The 26,277-nt window shown below is 39.1% G+C and overlaps 1 protein-coding gene across 7 annotated transcripts in view; it reads left to right on the forward strand.

Annotated features, from left to right (window-relative positions):
* Positions 1-26,277, forward strand: part of LIMCH1 (LIM and calponin homology domains 1) — a 174,474-nt gene that overhangs the window by 99,492 nt on the left and 48,705 nt on the right. For 2 of the 7 annotated variants that reach the window (XM_038136553.1, XM_038136555.1), the window contains exons 4-13: positions 840-946; positions 3,902-3,932; positions 6,925-7,035; positions 11,572-11,767; positions 16,063-16,312; positions 16,981-17,253; positions 21,761-22,051; positions 23,307-23,561; positions 24,867-25,211; positions 25,893-26,219. In XM_038136553.1, the coding sequence (XP_037992481.1) occupies positions 840-946; positions 3,902-3,932; positions 6,925-7,035; positions 11,572-11,767; positions 16,063-16,312; positions 16,981-17,253; positions 21,761-22,051; positions 23,307-23,561; positions 24,867-25,211; positions 25,893-26,219 (2,186 nt within the window). Of the gene's footprint in view, positions 1-839; positions 947-3,901; positions 3,933-6,924; positions 7,036-10,085; positions 11,072-11,094; positions 11,290-11,571; positions 11,768-16,062; positions 16,313-16,980; positions 17,254-21,760; positions 22,052-23,306; positions 23,562-24,866; positions 25,212-25,892; positions 26,220-26,277 lie in introns of those variants that run through there. The other 5 variants (XM_038136554.1, XM_038136557.1, XM_038136558.1 and 2 more) reach the window with 5 other exon arrangements.

Genomic DNA, 26,277 nt, shown 5'->3' on the forward strand with positions numbered 1-26,277 from the left:
CTAGAAACGTATATATCTAAAAACTTATTCTCTACTAGCTGCAAGATTTACTCATGTAAAACATATTCACTGGTTCTGTAACAGGGGAGTGGTGTACATGCATATGTATAAAATCTGTATTAACTGTATATGCACACACGCAGATTCAATCTCCTTGGTGCAAACCGAAGTGTCATCGCTTGGACTTGGTTTGAAAGAGACTTATACCAGTTTTTACTTAGCCTTTCTTAGGTATTGACTTTTAATTTTTCCACTTTGCAAAGAGTAAATCCTCCATAAAAGTGTTACAAAAGTGTTGATGTTGTGTCTTCTTGGAGACAGTGGCCATATTTGAAGTGTAGCTTCAAGGTTTTTATTTCAGGAGAAAGCACCTATCTCTTTTCTCAGTGGCTTCTGACTGGTTACATTTGGAGGGACAGGAGAACAGTTGTGTTAACTGGCTTGCTAATATCTGGCATACAAATTGTTTTCTGAACAAATTGCTTGCTTAAATGGTGGCGGGCTGTTTCATATCTACTCTCCCTGCTCTCTTCAAAAATCCTGCCTTTTCTACTCTGTAACATGCTGAGGTTGTGTGGCAGCCTCCAGGTGGAGAAATTAGAGGGCCTTTTTCAGTTAAAAAAGTTGCCAACATCTCTACATATCTGGTTTTCAAACAAAATCTACACTGACCTCTTAAATTATGTGACTGGAAATGTCTTTGGTTCTTCATTTAGCTAATGGTGTGACTGTTCATGAGCAGTTACTGAGTTAGGGAGAAGTTGGTCTGCTAAGATTTTATTTTTTCAGTTAAGGAGAGCTTAAAGTGTTGAAATGTTATGCTTTTTGTCTCTTTTCAGGATAATATCATATTATTCTTAAGAGGCTGCAAAGAACTGGGACTTAAAGAATCTCAGCTTTTTGATCCTGGTGATCTGCAGGACACATCAAACAGAGTAACCATTAAGTAAGTACAGCAGCAGTTTGTGGCTAGCATGTTACAGCCTCAGGTGCATGTGATGCAATAGTAAATATTTAAGAATGAGCAAAATGGCTCTAGAACTGTAATTAGTATAAGGCAGATAGGAAGCAGAAGTTTGGGAAACTTTCAGTGTTGGGATGAATAGAGACATCAACCACAGCTCTGCAAAATAGGACAACACTTGAAGAATGCTCTCAGGCCCATGGTGTGGCTCTTGGGGATGCCTTGTACAGTCATAGGAGTTGGACTTGATGATCTTTGTGGATCCCTTCCAACTCAGTTTATTCTGTGATTTTGTGAAAATACTTAGTTAGGCAATGAGATTCCGAGGGACTTAGGGGTTTTCCTAATCTAAATTGATGACATTCTTTTTTTGCCTGTCCAACTAATAAAATATTGTAGTCCGGGGGAAAAGAAGGCACAGTTCTCTTATGTCAGATTAAATTGTTCTGATGGTGAAATACAGGACAGTTAGAGGCCTCTCAGATTCTATGAGATGCAGGCATAAGCATGGTCTCTTCACTTCCCTGCAAGAGCTGTAGCTTGAGACACACAGTAATTGGACTGAGGAAGTCTGCGTGAACTGGAAACGCCACAATTTAGATAGTTTTTCACCAAAACCACTCACCCACTACCACACAAATTGCACAGGCCTCCCACCTTTTAAAAGCAAAACCACCCCACACTTTCATAAAATTAACAATATTTATAATTGGTGTTTCTTAACGTCTAAATTGGTATTTAGAAGTTTTTCTGAAAGTTTTGGGTCTGTCATGCCATGTTGCAGTTATAGCAGAAGTTATTGCCCTACAGACAATCAAATGCTGCTGAGTTGATTGAACGGTCTAATTTCATTTGGCCAAAAACATCACTAATGAAATCCTGATCAGACCTATCTATTTTAGAGAAGTATATGGAAACAATTTACTATATTTCAGTAGCTTTTTTTTTTATTATTCCTTTCTGGCAATGGAAGCTGGGCAAGTTTTCACGTTATTCAGGCACTGTCTGGGAAAATTCAAAGGCTCTGAAAATCAAATTGGCCAGTGTCCTTGTTTTAAGGTATACCATTTTTTGCTCCTTCCAAGTTTCTGACTCTAACATGAGGTTCTTCTTGCCCTCTACATGGCAGTGAGTGGAGGCTATGTCTTGTATTTCTTCTAAATCTGATAATACTTTGGTAAAACGGGTTCTTCATGATGTCCTGTAAAATCATTACGATGATTGACTGGAGGGAGTACCAAAACAATCCACAATCTTCATATAAAACCCTAATCTCCATGTGAAACCAGAGAGGAAGAGTCTTTCTGATAAAAACCTTCATCTTTTGGCATGGAGGATGAATGGAGTGCTTTGGTAGAGGCAGGTTGAGAGGCTTTGACTAGGGTGGAGCTCAAAGCGAAGCTGTCACCAAGTTAAACCTGGCATCATAAACCCCGCAGAGCTGGCCTGGGCCTCCACTGCATATGAGGGCTTCAGAGAAAGCAGCTGTGGAAATGAGCCAAATGTTTTCCTAGCACTGTCCAAGTTCACACTGAGTAACTGAGTTGAGGTGTACAAGCCAAGTCCATGACTGCTTTAGAGAAATATGTTGAAGGCTGTGTTCTGCTAGCTAGTTCCCGAAGCATGAAGGTGATTTTTTTCCTCTTCAAGGACTTTTGCATGATTTTTTTAAACATGGTGAAAATATTATTTGTGGTAAAGGATGATTATGACATTATTGCACATGCTTAAGATAATGACATTTTACCCTTTTTTTTCCCATACAGATGTTAATTGAGGCATGTGTTAGATCTATTTTTTGGATCACTCTGCTTATAAAAGTTATGAGCTAATGCTGTAAGGAATTTTTTTGTGACTAGTTAAGCAAGTCTCTTTTCCACTGTTATTTTACTAAGAAAAAAACCAGGACTATTCTGTTTTTCTTATTGTGTGGGTATTAGTGGACAAAATTTTAGCTTAAAAACATGTTATCAAAAATACTTCATTTACCATTTCCTATATTTAGGCTTTTGTTGTTCTAACGGATTTGAGTATATTTATTTTTGGTTTTGCCAGATAAAATTTAATGATGGAGTGGTCTTACTGTTAGAGTAGAAGACAATTCCACTGGTAAATAATCAAGACACAATCTTTACTAAATCTCAAATAGTCTTATGTAGGTTTTTGCACCTAAATATGATATGTATTTCCTTCTTTTTTAATGCTTTCTTTGCTGAATTTTGAAATGTTGTTTACATTTGCACAAACTTTGTACCTTGTTGTTTTTAACATGCCACTCTTCCATGAACATGAAAGAAAAAAATAAATTGAGAAGGATGATGCCAGTGTTCAGTCTGAGTGCTCAAGTATACGTTTAAAAAATAAATGTTTTCCATGGCACATTCTGTTTTAAATGGCAGGGTCTTTGTTCCTTCATCCATTCACTTTGTTCTTTGTAATGTTTGCTTCCACAGAAGCACCTGCAATATTTCCTTAATGTTTGCTGATGCCTCTTATGCTTGTTCAGTTGCTTCCAAAATCTGTATGGGCTGCAGAGCAGAACCTGATTGTTGGATAACTGAAGAATGTATTTTAGCAGTGAGGACTTTTGTCTTCCTTTTTTAAGAAATCAGCAACTCTATTTGAAGGAAATATTTTGGCATTGTCCTACTTTACTGTGGGAGCATTATAAACACATTTTCTTCTTGAACTTCCAGAATTCTAATTTAATGATTGAAATAATGGTGACAAAACACTCCCATGTTATGAATAAATGAATGTGTGAACTACATCTTCTTAGCTTTCATGTATTTCCAGACAGCAGAAGCATTCGGCAGGCTTTTGTTAGGGAAAATGTGATCTGCTGCATTCAGCCTCTTGGAAAGTATGTCTACTTTCTGATTTTTTTTCTTTTTTTCTTTTCTTCTTATCTTTGTATGTGTTTGTGTGTGCAACCAGGAACATTGACTATAGTAGGAAGCTGAAAAATGTAAGTACATCATTTGGAGTTTTCTTTTTGCCTGGTTAATCCTGTTATTAGCCTTATCAAGAATTATATCAGTAAAAACTGAGTACATGAGTATTGCTGAAAAGTCCTTCTGAATACAAACCTAACTGGGTTCTGCTGGAAATTTAGGTAGAGCTGCTATGGCAAAGCAGCCTTACAAAAGAAATAAAATGGAGAACATTTGTCTCTTCTTAGATACTCCTAGATGAGTGATAAACCAAGTGATTTCTGTGCTGTCCAGCGTGGTGTTTGCAGGGAATGGTCTGATTTGACCATGAAGCCACACTTTTGTAGCCTTCCCCAAATATATAGGCGTAGAGTACAGTTTCACAAAACATTTAAAATTAAGCAAAATGGCCATTAAATTGGGATGCAAAGCTTTAGTATGTATGAGGTTTGCTAGCTTTCTCGTTGTTCTTTCAAATAAACTAGTGTTTCCCCAAAAAGGCTGTTTCCATTTAACTTCAATTTCCTCTTAATTTAAACTAAGGGCAATGGTACTGGATCCTCTGCTTGTTAACTAGAAAAGTTAGCAACTAGCAAGTTGTCTGTCCTTAGTTAGCTGTAAACTGGTATAATTTTTGTTTGGCTCACATCCCTATATCCTGACAGGAAATGCCAAGATCTTTTCTAATAACTTTGAAAACCAGTAATCATAACTTCCATGACTGGAGGTAAAAAAAAAAAAAAACAAAACCCAAACAATACCAAAACCACCCCTCTCCCAAATTGTTTCATCCTGTCTTTCCCATCATCAGTAGAGTAGTATCTTTTGCACCCAGCACACAGACTTTTAGGGGAAGAATTCAGCTTTGGTATTTTAACACTCTTTGTGGGCACTGGCTAAGCATCTTTGTAGAGATGTGTTGCTTTAAAGGTGAAGTTTCAAAAGTATCCTCCATAATGTGCTTGTAGGCAATATATGCTTTCCAGGTGCATGATCCTGCAGCCTCAGCTGGCAGCCAGCCGGAATTGCTTGCAAATGTGAAATTTTCTGCCTTTTTTTTTCCAAATAATGAAAGGAAGAAGAGAGAAAGTGATTAAATGCTAGCAGAAATAAATAAAAATACCAAAAATACCATAACCTTCATCAATGAACTCAATGGCAGTTTCCTGGTTACTAGAAATACTGTTATTTGCAAATATTTTCATTTAACTTGAGAACATATACTGTAAGACTTTTTTGCATTAAATTTGTCAAGTGGTGTTGGTTGAAGGAAAACAGTTCAGATAAAGGTTGTTTCAAGACAAAAAAAAATTTAGGACTAGCAACACCACCTCCTTTCATTCAGCACAGTAGTATTGATTTGGATGTAATTTTTTGAAAAAGGGAAAAGTTTTTGAACTTCATTAAAAATGTTACTCAGTTATTTCATTACATATATACTACTTTTAAACTGAAGAAAAAGGGAAACTTTATTTATATATAAAATACATGTTTTACATTATGTACCACAGTTGTTATTGAACAGAAGGTCTGTATGATGCTGTATCCTTCTCTGACAGGGCCTCAGCTGCAGCAGTGCTGCATAATTTTGAACGTTACACTTAAATGAAAAATGGGGGTGCTAGTGCAAGTTGATAAGAAAAGTCTAGCATGTTGTTGAGGAGTAATGTGGATGCATGTTTTAGGGAAGAAGAGTCCAAGAGATGTCTGTTCCCAGTAGAATATACCCCCACTTTGGAATTTCTGCTAGTCTTGTTTCCTTTAGTTCACTACATAGCATGAACTACATGGCCCTGTCCCATCAAAACATAAAATACTGTATTTCAGTTTATGAATCTTTTTTTTGATACAGTTAATGACAACTATTATTTATTATTGGTTGCATCTCTTTTCCACATCAAAATATTTCCTGTTGATTCTGCAGTTAAATACTTTGCAACGTCATGGAATATGCCGAAATAATGAACATTAAATGAGAAAAAGCCCTAAGTTCTAGTGAGATGGTTTGTCATTTTTAACCAGTGCAAAACACTGAATTGAATTGCCTTTGATGAGCAGTTTCCAGTCCAAATAGCTGCTGCACAGGTATTATTAAAGACATTGCTCTAAGTGGAGACATGTGTGGGTGCAGAAAAGGCCTTTCCTTGCATGGTATAAATGTCAGCATTTTTGGATGTATTGGATTTGACCATCCTAAGCATCTTAATTTCTCATTTTCTAAAATAAGTGCAACCCCAGCAATATCAGGTCAGATATCTTTGCTACTTGCAAGAGTAATTCTTGGTCCTTTTCCCTCACCAGTTTTGAAGGGATTTTTGAGTTATGAAGAAGTATCAAGTCAGAACTTGAATGAAATGGCTGACTTTTATGCTGTAGTCTGATAGAAATTACAAGAATGGCTTTTTGATTAACAGCTTTTGATTAATCTTGGTCTAAGAAATTCTTAAACTAGCAGAAGCCTGAAAATAAATGTTCCTGTGATCTGGTTACTTGTATTAAGGTGATTAAAAATGGGACTCCCTTTTCTGTCCTTGAAATATACACATATTCAGGGTGCTTTTAGGCAGGCAGACATTCTAGATACTTTGTTTATTACCTTGGTCTGAATGGTTTTCATTAATGACTACTAATATTAGTAGTCTTTAGAGAGTTTTTTGTATTGAATTTACAAACAAATGTATTTATATGTGCCTTCTAGAAGTTTCAAATCTCTCTGTCTAGTTTTTCTACTGAGATCCATATGTTCTGTTTATTTTTCCAGGCAGACATAACACTTTTATTATTTTTATTTAAAAGAGCAAGGAGATAATATGTTAAGTTACATATTTTTTAGGACTGTTTAAATGTTCATAGTTTCCTGATGTATTTCTGTTTAACCTTTGACAGACACTTCCCTTTCAGTTCTGATTTATAAAAAAAATCTTGTGCTGCTATGCAGTTTAAAATAAATGAGAGATGTTGCAGGGAAGTAAATTTAGCTACAGGACTGTGTAGATGACTGAAATTAATTCTTATTAACTTCTGCAGGTATTAGTCACCATTTATTGGCTAGGGAAAGCAGCAAACAGCTGCACATCATATAGTGGATCCACCCTGAACCTGAAGGAGTTTGAAGGCTTCCTGGCACAAATGAGAAAGGTATCTTTTTGTTATGTTTTGGCAATGGAAATTTACTTCAAATTATTACTCTGATGAATAAACTGTTTCTTTCTAAATATGAGAGAAGGGGGGCTGGAGTGCAAATTCCTTAGTAAACCTCTACTTACATCAAAAATATTTCTCATTCTACCAAACTGAAAACCACTTTGGCAGCCAGCTTTGTGGTGCCATCAGTGATGCAGCAAGTAATGTCAAATAGGGCTTTAGAATTGTCATGTGGCTCTTTCATCTTAATTTCCATGGGTTTTGGTTTGAATTTTTTTTCATTTATGACACCAAGTTTCAGCTAGAAGAGCTGAGATTCAAAAGTAATGTGGTAGGACTCAAAACAACATCGTTTTTTTTCTTCTTTAAAACATTCAGTCTCATGGGCAGCTTTTTTGGTTTTTTGTTGTGACATAAAACATCAAACCAAAGGATCTAAATAAAGCTGAAGTGGAGGACAAGGAGATTATGTTTCACCAAAGGCATAGTTAGGATAAATCTGTTTTTGCCAAGCGCTAAATTCTGGTTGAAATCATATTTGGTGGTTTACGATGAACTGATCTCTGTTGGAAGAGAAAAGCTGTGATTGCTGTCGAGTGGTTTGAGGATTTTTGGTTGAGCATTCTAGCATGCCCTGAGCCTTGACATCATACACTTAACCTCATAGTTAATGCTAATGGTTATCACTGATAACCAAACCTGCTTTTCTTTGGGATGGAAGGGCAAAGAGCAGGTGTGGAAGAGGATTGGGAGCACCACGTGCTGGCACCACGTGTGTTGGACCTCAAGAAAGGCTGTGCAGACATCTTCTACGGTCCACAAAGAGCCTTGTGCCTGCTATTCCCTCCCCACCTCATGTAAGAGCCATGTCATCACAGGCAGTAGGGTTTGGGGACCATGGGAGACTCTCTAGACTTAAATTGTCCTTCAGCTCTGTGCTGCTGCAGCTGTGCCAGATGCAGATCTTCATTCTGGGATCTCACAGGTCCAGCACCACTGGAGAGGAAGAAATGCTTGTCTGACTGATAGCAGCTCCTACACCCTGGTGTGACCAGAGAACCTTAACTAGATGGGTAAAATTCCTGTTTGTGAGCCCACGTCTTCTGAACAAGCAGGTGAAAATGGAGAGGAAAAGAGAACATCCTGCTTCTCTGGAGAATTTATTTTAGTTTTCATTTTAATGACCTGTGCTTATCACTTGGAACTTTGGGACTCATGAGTGATATGACTGAGCCTGAGCAATAAAAAGATGAAGCTAGTAGTTGAGTTGTTTACAAGTAGAAGGTGTGGGGAGGGAGCAGTTTGCACTCCAAAGGGTCTGAAAGGTGAAACAAACCCAAAAAAGGGAGCTAGCACAGAAAAATTGCCAAAGTGCAGGTAGCCACAATGTTAGTGCTGCATGGTATCATGATTTATTTTTTAATGTTTAATCTCACACCACAAGGCTCCGCTTTTTCCAGTTGATATTTACCCATGAAACTAATCACCAGAGCATTTTGGAGGTCCTTTCTTGAGCCCTTTTTGGGATGAAATAGGCTAGGGGCAAAAAGAAGCATTCTCCAGGGAGCTGGTGCTCGTGAAGCACCTGGCTGGGCGTTGCAGAGTGCTGCAAATTAAGGATGTAAGCAAGAGGCTGGTACTTGATTTGTTGCAAATGTTGGAGCTGGGAGTAGAGTAGAGGTCTCATAAGAGCTGAAAGCTATATATGCCTTTAATGCATAAACAGAGCATTTTGCAGTCCTGAAAAGTCTTATTTAGGGTGATGTTGCTGTGATGGCTGCTGATGACTTCTTTTACCATGTCCCTACTCTTGTATTCCTGCAGTATTTCCCACTGGCAATTGTGGGTTTGTATGTTACTGCATTTGAAGAGGATTTGGTTGTAAAATATAACATGTTAATCATGCTGTGCAACACTCTGATGTTCTTTATAGCTGAGCTCAAGTGATGAAAAGACACTTTATCACATTCTCTACTGGCGTTTTTTCCACAGAATTTAATAACTAAGTCGACCATAAATTCAGTGTGGTTTAGTTTTTCTGTTGTAAATCCTCTCTGCCCTCCTTTTTTAATAAGCAAATCAAAAGGCAGCTCTGATGTAAGTTGTCTTGGAATCATCTTTTTCTACTTCTCATGCTGAAGGGGATATTAATTTCTAATTTTATTCATGCTATTCTGTTTTTAATTTCATTAACTATTTAAGTACTCATTCTTCTTCACTTTAAAACTAGAAATTCCCAATGACAAAATGTCAATGGCTTTTTGATTATATTCAGTGGGTGGAACTTCCTGGACAAATGCATCTTGTATTTGGCAGTCACACTTAAACTGCCACTCTGTGACATACTGTGTTTTTAATTAGATAATATGAAAGACCAATGCACTGTTGTGTGTCATGCCACGGTGTTACCAGTCCCACAGATAAGCACATTCCCACTGATAGCATTTGGGAGATGACGTCTGCTCAAGGCAGGACGAGTACCCGTCTGTGTGACGGCATTGTGTTGTGAGAGTGTCTCTGCCAAGGGGAAAGCTGTAAAGAACATGTTTACAGAAGTCTAGGATCCTGTCCTGGTGCCTGCCTCTTAATTCCTAGTGAGCAGCATGCAAAATTAACATAAACAGGCCATTGAAAGTAGGTTCTGCAGAACTCATTAGTTCACAATTGGACTGTTTTCAAACTCAGGGAGATAGTGAATGCGGGATGGGGCTTTTTGCCCAGTTTGAAGTCCCTGTAGCTGCTGAACAGTTCTGTGTCATTCAAATACAGTAATTTAGGAAAATGGAAGTGTGCCTAAAGATTGAGAATAGCTGATTGGTATGAAGGGATGAGTGGATTTAAGGAATTTGGATTTTTTAAAAGATTTTTGGATCGTGTCACAAACGGGATTTTGATAGGATTTGTAGATTTGTTCTTGGATATGTGTAATTCATGCAGATTTCAGGGAGACAGATTTTTGTTGTCTATTGTTTCTACCAGCATTTTAGTTCACTAAGCAGAATTGGGAAAGGAAATTACATAGAATTCCTTACAACTCTTTTAGATGCATTTTATCTGTTTTTAGAATATATTTTCACTTCTATTTACTGTGAGGTTACTTAATGGCATTACTACAGTTTAGCTTGGCCTCAGGTGACCTTTGCTGCTGGCCTTAATGTGGTATTTTGGCAGATTAGTAGTGAGTGGCACTAATTAGGCCTTCTTCCTGAAGAGTTTGCAGGGCGTTGGGTCTGATGTCTCAGTCCTGCTTCAAGCCTCCCTCTTGTTCAGCAGGGGAGTGTTGGTGAATTACTGCAGGGGCTCTCCACTCTCCATCACTTGTCTGGCAAACCTGCTTTTTTGTGGAGGTGGCCCACCATAGCATACTGTGATATTCCTGATTGATCTTCTCATTGGCAATACTAGTGACGGGTAAAACCTTAGCAGTCAGGGACAGCGGGAGCTCTGCTCAATATAGCCATTGTGCTTCAGCTAGTAGTAAGCAGGGGGTGCTTCTTAATTAGGAATTAATATTCAAATGCTTCTGGGGGAAAAAAACCTCACATTCCAGCCTCTTTGGGTCACAAAATGTCTGATAATGGCACCCACATCTCTGACTTTACTTACTGTTGGGGGAGAAAAAAACACATTTATCTCTGAACAAACTTAGTTATTTTTGTTTTTTCTCAGTCTGTGTGATTGTAATTAATATTAGAGACACTCTCTAAAACAAGGAATTTATTATAATGCAAGAGTGAGGATGGCTTCTATTGACCTTTCCCTCTGCTGGAGTTTCAGTGTTTTAGTATGTGCTGCTTGCACTGGAAAGAATTTATAATCACAGGGCTGTCAAAGACAACCATTGTTCTCCCTGCTCTGAACATGTGGGTCAGCTACAAGTGCTTTCATATCCCCCAGAGCCAGGAGCTGGCAAAGAGTAAAGAGCACAACTGAATTCTTCAGAGGCATCGGGAAAAGCATTTTGCATATTTTTCATTGCTGATTGCTTGAGAAAGACATCCCTCTTTCATAACAGGAATTTCTCTTCAAGGTAGACGGAGGCTGGGGCACACTGCTTTATTATTTGCCGAGCTGAAGCAGCAACAACAAATGCTGTCTGCTGGGGTCCTGGCCAGATACAATAGATGGGCAAGGAGAGGCGGGGGGATCTTTTGGAAGGCAGCAAACTTAAACCTGATGCAGGCACGATGTTAAAATTGTAGTGCCTTTGGCTGTGCTATGGACTGTGGACGACAAGTCAAGTTTCAGGTTACTTTCACTTTTGATCAGTTTATTAACTGGTCTATTGGAACTTTTTCTCAGTTCATTATACTAATCTAATGAGAGTAGTTTCTTCTTAAACAGCATAAAACTGGTTTATTGCAAGCTTGCACTTTGTTTTGAAGGGAAGAAGGGGCAAAACCCAAGGAAACCCTTTTTTGGGGAGATTTTTAGTATTTGGGAAGATGCTTTGTTTTTTGGTGTGTAATGCATCTCACGAGTATGTCAGTGCCTTCTTTATGAGGAGGTTCCTGCTATATTTCCATGTAGGAAACAGAGGATATTGAGAGCCCCAAGCGCAGCATTCGTGACAGCGGCTATATCGACTGCTGGGACTCTGAGCGCAGTGATTCCCTCTCCCCGCCTCGCCACGGCAGAGATGATTCCTTTGACAGTCTGGACTCCTTTGGCTCCCGCTCGCAGCAGACACCGTCTCCAGATGTAGTGCTCCGAGGGAGTAGTGATGGTAAGTACCAGTCACAGGGCGGCACATGCATAACATTGGGACATAGAAGCAGCGTTTCTGGAATAAATGTGCCATTCAGAAGCTGCACACAGCCTCTGAATCGGGCAAATCCAGTAGGAGAACTTCTCTGTGAATGCTGATCTGTGCTCCCTGAGGTGTAGATGACTTTGCCAACAGCTTACCTAAAGTTTGTCTCAAGATAGTGCAGCATTGGGAAATGAGTTACATCATTGCAGAATAATTTTATGATGGGAAGAGTGTTTTTCTGGGTTTTGGTGTAAGAGGATGTTATGCAGACTCATTTTAACTTACAAACTAGGCTGAAGCAAGACATAAAATTACAGGAACAGGGTGTCATGAATGGTAGTAAGTAAAATGTTTGCTTAAGTAAATGCAGGGCAGATAAATGACATGGAAATATATTGAGAATTTCTGATACTTGGCAGAGTTTTGAATGCTTATGTACAGCACTTTATCAAATGTCATATATCTTTTTAGGGCATTTAGAAAACTGGGTAAATTAATACGTCCCAGCATCAGAGCTTTGTACATGTTTGTGAGAGGACAGGCAGCTCTAGGCATGCAGAAGGGGTGCTGCCACTTTGCCTTTCTTTTCTGAATTCAAGAAGTTTTCAGAGGCTTGTAAACACAGCATGCTGGGTGAAGAAGGATTTGCTAGGAATAGGCGTGGAGCATGCATTTACGTTACCTGTCATGAGTAGGATTCTGGTTTAGGACAAAAGGATGCATGATTGAGGCTCTTTCTGTGCAGTTACATTCCTGATAAACAGATTAATAAGTCAAACTTCATCAGATGAAGTTATGTTGCACACATGAATCACTTCTCCTTAGTAATGTTGTTTATTTAATTTAAAAAGGAAAGGCAGGAAGATTTTTTTGGTAGGAACCAGATGTTCACACTGCTTTTGGCAGTTTGAAAGAAACTGATGCTAATCATAACCGGACACATGAAAGATTTCCTGAGGTGATGGGGAACTCCTTAGAACTGGAAAGCTGGCAGGGAGAGCTGGTATCACAGTAGAATTATGAAAGAGCCCTGGGAAAATCAGAGCTAAGATCGGTTCTGCTGCTCTGAGTAGCCTGTGGTGTTTAGAATGTTACTGATTGACCATCCAGAACTAGCTACTGGGGCTGATTCCCCGAAACAGCCTCATGACCCCTCAGACACTGAGCAGAGCACAGACTCCACATTATAAAATGCTTTAGTGCCTTCTGAAATGAGACAAGCATGGTGGTGGCAAATAGGAACACCTCACGTGTCCTAATCAAAAATTAGACCCTGGGTGCTCAAGGGATGTCCAGTGTCCCTGCTTACTTGGAGCTGCTAGACAGCCAGTTACATATGTCCTGTAGATGCTTCCTGCCAACTTCTGCTGTATTATCAGATGTTAGAAAGGTTTTGTGGTTGTTTGCCACAGATTGTTTGCTAAGACATACTATTTTGTCACATTCCTGAGTCTGTAACAAACACAAAATAAGATGAAAGCACACAAAGCTTGTTCTGAAAAATTAGTCTTTAACCAGGGTGCGTGCAGATGCTGTGTGCACATGTACGACTTGGCCAGCCAACACTTTCTAATTTGTCCTATTTTCCCTGCTTACTACTGCCATAATTTTACAGCTGTCTCCTCCAACAGTTGCAGGTGAGGTGTAACTTGGCTGACCTCTTTTATGTTGAACCTCTTCCTGTGGTCCCAGCAGGCCAGTGTTTTACTCAGCTGTTAGTAGTTTTTGATAGAAACAGTATATTGGACTCGATGATCTTAGAGGTCTTTTCCAACCTAAACAATTCTATGATTCTATATGCAAAGTTGGACGGAGGAAAACATTTTGCTTTCATTACTTCTTTCTCCATTCAAATAGGAGCTTTATAAACCACATAATATTATTGTGAAGTAAAACTATGGTTCCTTCCACTGTTAGAAGAAATAAAAGCCTGAATAGACATTATTTAAATGATGCTAAGGTGATTAGTTTAGGTGGAAGCAGTACATAATACTACCTTCACAAATGCCATCTGTGATTAGTTTCATTGTTGGGGAACTGCTCTGGTGTCCAATGGAGAGCCTGTCCCTTAACAAAAAACTATCAAAATCAGTGGTAGAATAGAACAGTTATTTAAAACACGGTAGAATTGCAGACTGAGCTGCCTTTAGAGTTGCCGATTAATAAAATGCTCTCCTTGGCCAGCTTGTACATGGATCCTTTTAAGAAGGATCTTTGCATGTCTATAGTGTATAATTGCTTGTTACCAGTTGTGGAAACTGCTGCTGCTTCTACTTGAAAATGTAGAACAACAAATTTTAGGTTATAAATGTAGAGCACAGCTGCATCTTCTATTTGTTACTTTGGCTTCAAGTACTTTTTTGCAAATTTGAGCTGAAAATAGTTTCATGAGTAAGATATGAATAATTAAAGAAGCTGTTTTTCTTTGAAGTACTCAGCTTGGGGATGCTGGTAGGCACATCAGTAACGAGAGGAATGTGTTCTAATTCCTCTGCTACTGTGGTTATCTATTTCATCCTTTCTGTCTACTAGTTCAAGACTGGTTTTGATGTGTTACAAAAATAGACACCAGAGCAAAGTCAAAAGCAATCAGAATAGCAAATAACAGTAAGGGATTTTTTTCTTATCTTTTACTTATTCTGCGCCCTGCTTTGACTAATGACACTACAGCCCTTCAAACCTCAGCTGTCCTCAGACACCCGTGATTCTGTGATGGTATCTCCACTTCTTGTTTAGACATACATTCAGAGTACCAATTTTGGTGCTAGTTGTCAAAGTTCTTAACAAAAGTTGCTCAAGCAAAAGATTACTGACAAAAAAATACATTGTGATTTCTGTTTAACATTCATTTCCATTATGTCATGTCTTTTCCTACTGATCCTTTTCACTCCTCTTCGTCTCTCTCCAAGAAAATAAAGAAAAACTCAATCTACTGCAAAAGCTCTTTGCAAATAACATTCCTAGCATATTTAGACCTCTTTTTTCTTCCCCCACTTTGAATTATACACAAACTACTTGTGATTTTTATGACTTCATTGTTTTCAGTTGTTCAGTATGTAGCACAGTGAATTAACTATTAATTTACAAGTGTTTTGAATTAACAAGAGGACACAACCTGAGTGGCTTCCCCTCACCCTAAAAAGGGGAACAGCTAATTGCAGATGCAAGTGCTGCAAAAGAGCCAAGGACCAGAGCCATCCAACTCTCCAGAGCCTGGAGAACATGCAAATGCTGGTGGGACAAATGGCTGAACACACTCCACTCTTCAAACCAGGGCCCGTGATAAGGTTGCACTGCTGGGAGAAAACTATTTGCATAACTTCTTTGTGAATTATTTTAAAAGGCTCATGATAGTGCAGGGAATCTAGGCTTCCAAAATGGGAAGTTCCACACTGCTAATGCTCTTTAGGGTGTTTCTCCTACAATTTGGGAGTTTCAAGTCAGAAACTTGCCTAAGTTTCAAGTGTGTTAAATGCATTGTAGATATCAGGAAGTTTAGTTCATTTGAACAAAATCAAGTGGTTGCCCAGCTCTGCTAACCTTGTATCTTATTCTCTCAAACTCTTGATTTTTCTCTGCCACTTTATTTCTTCACTGTACTGATCTAACATCTTAATCCTGAGATCACTTCCTTCTGTCCTTACACCTTTTTATCTGGGTATCAAGTCTGTTTATTCTGCAGTGTGCTGGACTGATTGACTAAGCAACCAGTGAGACTGGAGAGAGACCATTGAGCCTTCCGGTTCACAGCGGCAGCTGCTGTTCTCAGATCTTGACCAAAGCTTGTGCTGTCTGTGTTCAAATTGCTGTGTTAATGTGTGTGTAGGAACATACACATATTCCTGCCATTCTGTAGCTATACAACATGGAATCTTTTTTTGCTTGTGCTTGAGTTAGGCACCAGTTAGTCTAGGTTCAAGACTGTGAATCAGATCAGACATGCCCTTATGTACAACTGGGAGTAATCTGGGCTTTAGGTAAACTTTTCTCCTATGTGATTAACAAGTCTGGCTGAGTTTTAATGTAAGGTTTTTTGATGTAGCCTGTGGCTGAAAATGAATTTTTCGGGGAATGATGGAAAAAAGTTTACTGTCTATAGAGATGTTGTGGCTCCTACCTTCAGTGAATAATTTTAAAATACAAATGCAGGTAAAAGTGGCTAAATGTAATTTTTTGGTGGTATCTTCTCTGATTTGTAGTTTAAAAATAACCCAAACAACTGGATGAAAATGAAAATAGAACGGATTTTTTTTCTCCTTCCTCACTAGGGAGAGGAAGTGACTCGGAAACTGACCTGCCACACAGAAAGATGCCAGATGTGAAAAAAGATGATATGTTGGCGAGGCGGACCTCACATGGTGAACCTAAATCAGCTGTGCCTTTTAACCAGTACCTCCCAAACAAGAGTAATCAGACTTTCTATGTACCTGCTCCGCTTCGGAAAAAGAAAGCTGAACGAGAGGAGTACCGAAAGAGCTGGAGCACAGCGACGTCACCGCTAGGAGACAGACCTTTCAGGTAAGACTGGCCTGTCCACCTCCTCCCTTCCTCACCGATGATGCTCTAACATTTGCCCAGTTTTCATTCTTTTCACAAGGTGTATGATGCTGTAATAAATCTCTTGCTGCTGTGGTACTGATAAGTAGTTTTTAGCAATTGGTGAAGCTAGGAGAAAAGCAACAAGTAGAAAATCATTGTTGTGATGTCATTATTTATCCTACAATGCAATGTGTAGCTTCTGTTTAACAAGATACTGGTTAATGTAAGTAACGTGGATGTTTGACTCAAACCCAAGGCTGGAAAAAACTTTTCTGGACAATCTGTTTCAGTTGTCAAGAAAATTACTGACAAATGATAATTAAAAGTAATGTTTTATATATTTAATCAAAATAGATAATATTTTTTCTGTGTTTTTTTGTAAAATAAATTCATTTGTATGTTGTATTTAATACATCAGTATGGTTTGTATAGCCGTGACTCTGCGTGTGACTCTGCATGTTGGTTTTGTCAACTAATACTTCACTTTTGATTTGGACTAAGAAACAACCTCATTTAAAGAGCATAATTACCTTCCCCGATTATTCATCAGAATTCATCCTTTGGCATCTTGACTTCAGCAAAATGTGCTTTGAAGTGTGTATGTTTTAAGCACAGCCTGCATTAAACTACCTTGTATAATTCAATAGCAAACCCCACCCTGAAACCATAGAAGAAGAATTGAATGAAACATCAGGACTGTGTGAAAAGGAGAAAGTGGGCTCCATGGCTCCTGAAGCATGCTCCCTTAAAAATCAATTAGGTGTGAATCAAAGTGAAGAAAACTCCATACACCAGTCTCCTTCATGTAGTGCAAAAGAAACACCAGCACCCAAGGGAAAAGATGTGGAAGAGATCAGAAAGTTAAGAAGACTTGAACAAGCTGGTATTAAGGTCATGTCAGCAGCCCAGCGCTATGGCAGGTTAGCCCAATGGTGTGGGAAAATCGTGCACGATTCACAATTGTAGGATTGGCTGAAGTGTGGGCTTCCTTGATCCGCTGTGATTTCACATCTCCTAACAAAAATCCAGTCTGCTAAGCACTCACAATTGCTAGTGAAGGTCTTGGTTTGAAAAAGCTTGTGATGTGGCAGCTGTGGATTGCAGAGTTGTATGATGCTAACTGCATTTGTGTTGAAAAATTGTATTGTCTTACAGCATAATGTAAACAGGCTTCAGGAAAACTACTACACAGAATACTTGTCACCTTCCACTTAATGCTTTCTTGTATTTAATAAAAATATATAGAAATCTACATTAAATGCCTTGTTTAGGTAAAAGTTTCAGAAATTTACATTACTTGTTGCTGGTGGGATGCTTTAGTTTACTGAACCCATTTTTCAGGTGGTTGATATTTTTAGCTGTGTTAGTAAATGATACATTTATTTTTAATGGCAGGAACTATAAAAGCACAGTGCTTGTTGACACATGTACCAGTTTAAGTATGGAGGCATTGTTCAGCAGACATAATTTGCCTGACTTTAGAACAGAATATATGTAGTTATTCACTTATTACCTATGTTATTTATTTTTGGATGTTGTTCAATTTGGATATTTCCTGTTCTTTAACTTGAGAGCTGAATGATGGCTAAGCTCACAGCCCATGCCTTTCCATTATCTCAATCTCTTCTGCTCATGGGGATGACCTGCAAAGTAGAGTTTTAGCTAACATGTCAGAAGATAAGGCACTTATAAACAATCAGAATGGCTTGGCTAAAGGGTAAGTGTCCAAATGTCCTCCTGTGGGGTGTGGGGTGAAATCCTAACAGTGAGTAGTTTATCAGTTGCTGGTCTACAGTCTGGGCTTTGAAAGCAGTAGGAAGAAATGCAGGTTGTATGTGATACAGTTTATTCATAGGTGCAGTGAAGCTGGTGTGCAGCCACAGATGTGCCATATGCAGATGAAATAGTCAGAATATATGCTGGCACATGTGCTCTTCCCAGGTCTACTTCACTCTTGTCAAGCTGTACTGAACCAGTGTTTATGTCTGGTTGTGGGGTGTTACTTTTGACAAAGCCCAGTACTAATGATGAGGAGCTGTCTGGCATAAATTAGTTCTTCAGCCTCATTTTGTGTGCTAGTCTATTGGGAATCCATAAACCAGAGGGGTATCAGCATAATTCTATTCCGACTCCAAGGCTGTAGTATTAATGGTAATAATGTAGTAATATGTAGTAAAATGTAGTCATTGCTTGTGTTTAGCAGTGCAGTGCATAATAAATAGCTCTATTTGCATTTGGAGGATGCTCACCGTGTTGAGAGACCCTTCTCCAACTCTGTGCTTGATCTACTGTTTTGATGTCCACAAAGGAAGGATGTGTGAACAAATGTGTGGTTCTTTCCTTGGACAATCTGTTGTCCTTACAACCCTTATGGAGAAGGGAGGAGAAATAACAAGTCATTTTTCTTCCTTGCTCTCAGTGGAAATGACTTGTGGAATTTGGCAGCTGGAAGAAGGAGGAGATGACAGTTTTCTGTTCCAGCTAAGGGTCAAAGAGCAGAGCTTTGTAACCCAAGCCTCACTGTAGCAAAGTAGGAGCCTATTTCTGGGGATTGTAGGAAGAAACAGCAGAAAAGGCACAGGGGACAGAAGTCTGTAAGGAAAATTCTCTGTATGTGAAAGTGGAAGAATGGTGGGTGAGGAGAAAGGGAAGAATTCAGTAGTGACACTTTAGGATACATTTAACCATATTTCTTAATGTCTTATTGTTCTTCTCTGAACATCTTAATTTTATCTTTCTTCTTGGCCTCAAGTTCAATTTTCCATGCACTATTAGCATTCAGCAATTCTCAGTCCCTCTTGTTTCTATATTCTGATTTTTTTCTTTCACCCTTCTTACTCCCTCATCTTTCTTTGATACCAGCTTCTCTTTTGTGTTTTCACCTGAGGTTGTAAGTTTTTTATTTTAGTTCCTTTGAGTTGTTTGCAGGCTGTTTCCTCTCAACTTAGTGACCTCTGGAGGACACCCACTGTGACTTTTGAGTTCTACAAGGCATCTAATTGTTCCTAAAGCTTAAACTCAGTAGGGGACTTTTCTGAGTCCTGAACAGGAAAGATTTGAACTTGTATGCAAATGTATTTTTTGCTTGAAGTCAAAGTGCCTGTCTCCATTGCTGTAGCATGTTCTAGGAAAGAGCTCCTTTAGTTAGCTGAATTAGATGCTGTACAAATGCATGCCAAAAAGTATTTCCCCTTCCCAAAAGAGTCTCTGTTGCATGTTGTTTCACTGATATGTGATCCTCCTTACTTGCTTATTGCCTGCACATCTGTCTCTTAATTACTGTATTGTATGTAAAAGGTAGGGATCACATTCATGGAGACACCCTAAAAAGAAAATAATTATGTTTAAAGAGATGGTGGAGAGGAGAATTTAAGAGAGAAATGTGAGCAAGCTTTGATATGTTATGATATGTTCGTTGAAAAATAACATGGACTCTTACCTTGACAGAGCATAGGGATCCAATACCCTTCCATTGTTCTGAAATGCAATACAAGGATCCACAAGCCTGTATGAGACCTTGCTTCAGGGAGTGCAAATGCCTGCAAGTCACTTTGGAAGCACCTGCTGTACCAGCATTGACCCATTTACTGTTTCTGCAACAGCTGGGGCTGGGTGTGCAAGAGCAATTTGCAGCTAAATCTGCTATTTAGTATTTGCTAATATCTAATATCTGTACCTTGGTAATGAAAAAAATACTTTTGAGACTATCATAAACTGTTTCAGGAGACCCCAAAATGTCACAGCTAATCTTTGATTCCATGAAAGAAATAGTAGATTAATGGAAAATATTCTCAACCTAGAAAGTGATTACTGAAGTCTGGTTACATACTAAAAGCCGTAAGTTTCTTATTGCAATGACTCATTATTGCACTTTTGAGTACTATAACTGAGTATTTCTTTGTTGCTAAAAACACTGCTCTCAGAAATGCTACATTTGATGCTCTCAAGCTTCCCTACTGTTGGTGGACATGAGACTGCCAGCTGTTTCTGAAGCTGTTGTGAATACAAATGTTCAAGAGAAAAAGGGACAGCAGTTCCCGTTTGGAATGCTATTGGCCAGTGCTGTTCTGTTGCCTTAAGTAAAATTTTGATCCTTCAGAGAGATCTAAGGAAAAATTTGCCTTTAGCTAGTTTGAGACCGTACTCTCCACATCACTAACAGGGGATGCTGTGTTTTGCAGCATAAGAAGGCAAAGGCAGACAGTTTCGTATGTCCTTTGAGCCTGAGCCAGGCTGGTCTGCCAAGGATGGTTTATGGCTTCCCCATAATTTTCTCCAGCAACTTTGTGGAGCAGTACTTTGAAAGGGCAGCTGAGAATGTAAAATAAGTGGTGTATGTAGTGGGCTTGCAGGGATTTTAAATTTTTTAAAAAGCAATCTTTAAATTTAAGGTTGTAGAGAAACTTGGAGGAACCTCTGAGCTATTTAGATTTGCTTTCTTAATGCCAATCTGTTTAATCCTTTGTGATCCCCTCTATTTCGCTTTGCATAGCAAGGTGTGCTACATGACAGAGCAAATGCCTGCAGAAGTACTGCATGAAACAGTCCTTGCTGCCCAACTTCCTAAAATATCAATATGAACAATTAGATTTTCAAATGTGAGAGCTGCCTAGCTCCTGCCATCTGTCTTTTCAGTTTGCCTAAGAGTATTGACCCTTACAAGTTAAAATAAGCTTAATCTTTATGGGTACCAGCTGTCAAGTGTCTTTACTGTCATAATCTTCAGTAACAGCAAGGCTGTGTTGATAGCAGTTGTGTTTCTGACGAAGGCAGGTGGCAATATTTTCTGGCATGCCAATATCACTGGTGTGCTATCATTGCAGCTACTGTATGTCAGCTGGCACAGAGGCATAGAGGGATTGGCATAGAGGGCTTATTCTGTGGGAAAGGAAAGGTTGATTAGGAAAAGAATCAATCATGGTGCATGTGAGAAGAAAACAGTTATGAATACTAGGATAGAGAGCCTCCGTGATTACTCAGATGGGGTTTTGTTTTGGTTTTGTTTTTTTTAACAGACCTATTAAGAAAAATGCCAAATATCTGATATTTCAGGACTCAGCAACATTTGCCAGGGATCAGATATTTGCATCACATTTCTTCCTTTGTTTGAAGCGTTCAAGAAGTTTAATACTGCCAGTTATGGCACTTCATTCACTGCATCTTGTATGCTAAAATTTGTTCTTACTGGTTCTTCCAGCTATAGCTAAAATAAGTAAAGTCCAACATACTGACTTTTTAATGTAAATTCTTTGTGGATTTGCTACTTTATATTATAAGTTTTATTTCTAGCTAGGCTTTGTGCAATCTAACAGCAGCTCGGAGCATATTTGATTACCCGTGCTTGTTTTTTGACCTGGAGATGAGTGCTGCACTGCCCTCTCCTTCCCTGGTGCATCAAGACCTTTATTTAATTTTGCTCTGTGTCAGTAAAAAGCCAGTATGTGAAGACAGTGGAAGCACCCCAGACATCATCCTTCGCAAGGACAACCCCTTCATGACACATTATCAAGGAAAGGATTCTGGCTCAGAAGATGAAGCAGCCAGCAGAGTTCCTGATTTAGAAAAAGATGACTTTGCCACCCGGAGAGCCAGAATGAATCAACCCAAGCACACAGTTCCATTTAACTCCTTTTTACTTGGACCCTATACATGTAAAGAGAAAGGTAAACCGGAAGATGTTAAAAAGCCATTGCAGATGGAAAAAAAGGAACATGCAAGGTGTGCATTCATGGTCTTATTCTTTCAATTATAATGCTTAATTTCACCGTGATATATTGCTGTATAGGCCTAAAGCTGTCTTGGCTACAAAAAATACCTTACAGGTCAAAGTAAATGCAAATGCTTTATCATAAAGTGAACCAACCTAATTTTTTGTTACAGTACAAGGAGAAGTGTTAATTTGCTGTGAGTGTAAATAAGATGAAGGCAGGACACTTTTGTTATCAAAGCTCATGAGACAGGTCATGAGTGTGAGTAGTGGAGAATAAACTTAGAAAATATGTTTTGCATCTCAGCTATTTTTCTGATCCCTTTCAGTGCACGTTTTTTGATGCATTTCTTTCATCTCATGCTCTTTTAATACCGTGCATGAAACATGGACCAGATGAGTCTTTAGTGAAGGCACTGAGTATATATGCCTGCTACACTGCACTGAATTATGTTGCACCTGGTCTTAATGAGTGTTATGCAGTATTGGTTTGGGAAATGGATCAGGGGTTACAAGGCTTCAGCCTAGAAAATCTCTTCTTTCTTCGGCTCAGTGATACAGACCTTTAAGAAGTTGCTGAACACAGATATTTGCTAGGTAGAGATCTTTTTCAGGAAACTGTTTTATTTGGGCAAACAGATGTGATTCTAGGTAAAACCATTATATACACATTACAGAGAACCTTGACTGTAACAACTGATATGTTCAGAAAACTTCTTCTAATATTTAAGAGCTCTTTTCAATTTTCGAGTGTCAAATGTGCCATTCAGTTGCTGGTAATTTGATTATATTCACATTTTCTAATGGCTAGTTTGACAGGACATCTGAGGAGCACTTAACAAAATTTTAATAGTCCAATGCTATTGACATGACTCTTAAGATCAAAGAAATTGTGTAGTATGTTTGAGAGCAAAACCTGAAATCACTGTGTGAATAATATTCAAAAGAGATATTTGTAGCTACTTAAGAGAAAGCTTATTGCAGAAATGCTTAATTCAGTAATAACATAAAGATTTTTCTTACTTCAGCTGGGAATAGAAATTCACATGAAGAAGTGGTCTCAGTAGTACATGAATGGGGTAGCATAGCTGAGAGGTTTGAACTTCAAATGATTCATTCCATGTTTACTTCCTAAAATTAATGTGAAACTAATATTATAAATTCAGTTTTATCTTCTTGAGCTCTGAACCTCTTCTTTTGATACTGACTTATAATTGCTTCCTCAAAATATCTCTCCTTGCTGAACTGGAATGTGCATTAAATTAGAAGAAGACGGGTGCACATGACATCAGTAAGGCAAACAGTTACAAGCAAAGAGAACCCACTTCTGCAAAATGAGAAGACTGAGTCAGAGGAGGAACAGCAGGTGAAAGAGCTTGATAATGAGAGAGATGATTTGGCAAAACAGAAATCTCAAAGCATCCTTCCTCAGCTACAAGAAGATGTGCTTTTTGTCAATGCCTCTATAACAAAAGCAGATCTGGAGACCTGGAAAAGATTGAAACTGTCAGGGGAGCCCAGGTATGGTTTCGGCTTGTAGACAGGATTGGCATCCTGGGAAGCATGTTTAGCTTGCCACAATCCGCTGTGCTTGTGACTTTAAACTTGAAGAATGCCTTGTTGACAACCAGTCCTTACCTATTTCTGTTTTCAGGAGGAGTCCAAAAATCTGTACAGATATGCTATCTGTCATGAAATGAAAGTGTGTCTATCATTTAGAGCACTGTAGTAGTTTCACAGTCACTTTATTCTTGTAGATACTCTTAATACAATATCAGAAAGGTCCCTCTTGTCATGTGGCTGAATTTGCTTCGAAGCTGCTTGAAGTTGAACAGCACAAAATTCCAAGCAGTACTGCTCTTACGCTAGCAACTACATTGCTCCTTACCAAGCTGTCTTCAGGACTCAAGGTGTTTTATACCTTGGGACTATTACCTGAGGATGACCATCTTTGCATTAATGTCTCTGTGCTATTTTGAGACCTGAGCTGATACATCAGCACAACACTGTACTGCAGTGCTGTGCAAATACACCACCACTGTTTCTCATTGCAGCAGGGCTTTCAGGAGCCTCACTGTATGGTGTTTGTACGCTCTTGTTGTTAACAAAACCTCTACAAAGGGAGCCAGTATAAAGCAGTTATTCTAAGCTGTTTCCCTCTGGAGATGGACTATAACATAGGCAGGTGATTTGTGACTCCAGTAGGAAAGGATGACAACTCCTATCCTTCCTGTTTGGGCATGCCATTTTGCAATTAAAGATGGCTGTCTGTTCTGGCATTCTTCTAACAATGTGGTTATTGTGTGTAGTTTTAGCTCTAATAAATCAAAACTCAATCAATCTTTCGTCCTGAAGATATTAGCAATCTCTCTGTTAATTTTGAAGTGAGTTATTAAAATCAGGATTCCGTCTGCTTGGTTTAGGGTAAGTGAATTGCCCTTGCTAGTGCTCCCATGTCACTGTAATTCCCTCGTGCCAAAGCGCGTTCTAGTGCCATACAGTCACTTACAGTGTGTGGCCTGGGTATACGTGAGCAGATAGGAAACTGTGGCTTTGTTAGGGTGAAGAACTGAACTTGGAACAGGCCATATGCTACATTCCTTGCCCTTAGGAAGTGCTTCTATGGATGTACTCCCTGAGTTTTCCCCAGGGGTCTGTAGTATCTTTGCATTTCATATGTCATTTGGGACTCAGTATATCACAGTTGTTTATACCTGTGTCCTCGAATTTTAAAATAAAACCCCTTCAAAACCTTAGGAGCATTTAATTTGTTTCATTCTGAGAGTCTCATGTTGGGGACATTCTTTTATTCCTCATTATGACCAGTGAAGAAGATTTCAGGTGTTCCAGCAACACTCTGCCACCAGCTGATACCACGGTGAAAGCTGTAGCCCATGATGATTTTGCTGTCCGCAAAACCAGAGCAAACAGAAAGGCTGGTAGCCCCAAGCAGAAGTTTGTGCATTTTGGGCCAGTAACTGAGATTGATCAAAAGAAATGGGACAAGCTTGTTATTGGCAGAGCTTCATCCAAGAGTGGAACAGAAGAGGAAAGCAAGAAAGACGGTGTGGAGAGTCTCTCTGGTGCTGAAAGCTCTCCTTCAACCACTGCTGTCAGTCTTGGGTTTGCTGAATACAGCAGTGAAGTATCTGAGCCAGAAAATGAGTCCAGGTATTTGGTGTGGTTTAGGAATTGCTACTGAGCTGTGAATGAGACCTGTTCTTGCCAGATGCTGATCTGCATGGGAGTGAACTGCTGCATAAACTCAAGAGGTGTTTACACACACAGCCTTGTTCAGAAGACATCTGATGTCTTCAGAGTGTCTTAACATATTACAATTGTGCAAAACGCTGTGCACAGGTCTTGTGAATGCTTGCTCAAAATTTCTGATGGGCAGTGAAGTCACTGGTATCTCAGAGGCTGAGCTATCATTCATGATTTTTCTGCTGCTTCAATTCCAGCAGCTTTTCTCTGCCTGCTTTCAGCACTTTAGGAATTTGTCCTTTAGCTTGCTGGCCTTTCTGTTCTTCAAAAAAAATTTTTTTCAAACCTAAGATTTACTTTCTTTTTGAAGATGGTGTACTGCTGCTCTCTGTTTCTGGCGTTTATCTGGAGAAGAATTATCTGGGTCGTTAACACATTAACAGATCTTATATTTCTTTGGCATTTCTTTAATCAGTCTGTGGCTGCAGCAAGAACTTTTAATGAATGCTTTTAGCAAGCAATTCATTCAGCTAGGTTTGTGTGTTTATAGAACATTTGCAAACTAAGTTAGATGACTCCTTTTCTTACCTTTCATTTCACCTGAGAACATTTTGTCTGTCTAACCCCACCTCTTATTCTCATCACTAGTGAGGGTGGAGTCAAGTCAGGTACAGATGACTCTTGCAGGAGAATTCCATCACCTGTACCAGCTTCTGATGTCATCTCTGAAGAACAAACCCCATGCAGTTTGAGCAAACAGCAAGAAATTTCCAAGGAAGAATGTGACAGGAATTTACCAGATATTGAGAGAGATGATATGTTGGTTAGAAGGATGGGAACTTTTCCGAGGCGTACCACAAGCTCCATTCCCATAAATTGTCCTCCCCTGTCAGTAGCTCCTTATCTGCTGCAGCAGCAGCAAGAGGAGGCTGTAGCTCGTGAAAAGGATTTGAAGACTCTGCAGGAAGGAGAAAGGTCAGAGAACAGAAGCAGATCCCTCTGAGCCTGGTTTGTGTGTGGTGTTAGCTTGGAT

This window comes from Motacilla alba, chromosome 4 (genome assembly GCF_015832195.1).
Source record: "Motacilla alba alba isolate MOTALB_02 chromosome 4, Motacilla_alba_V1.0_pri, whole genome shotgun sequence".
Taxonomy (NCBI): domain Eukaryota; kingdom Metazoa; phylum Chordata; class Aves; order Passeriformes; family Motacillidae; genus Motacilla; species Motacilla alba.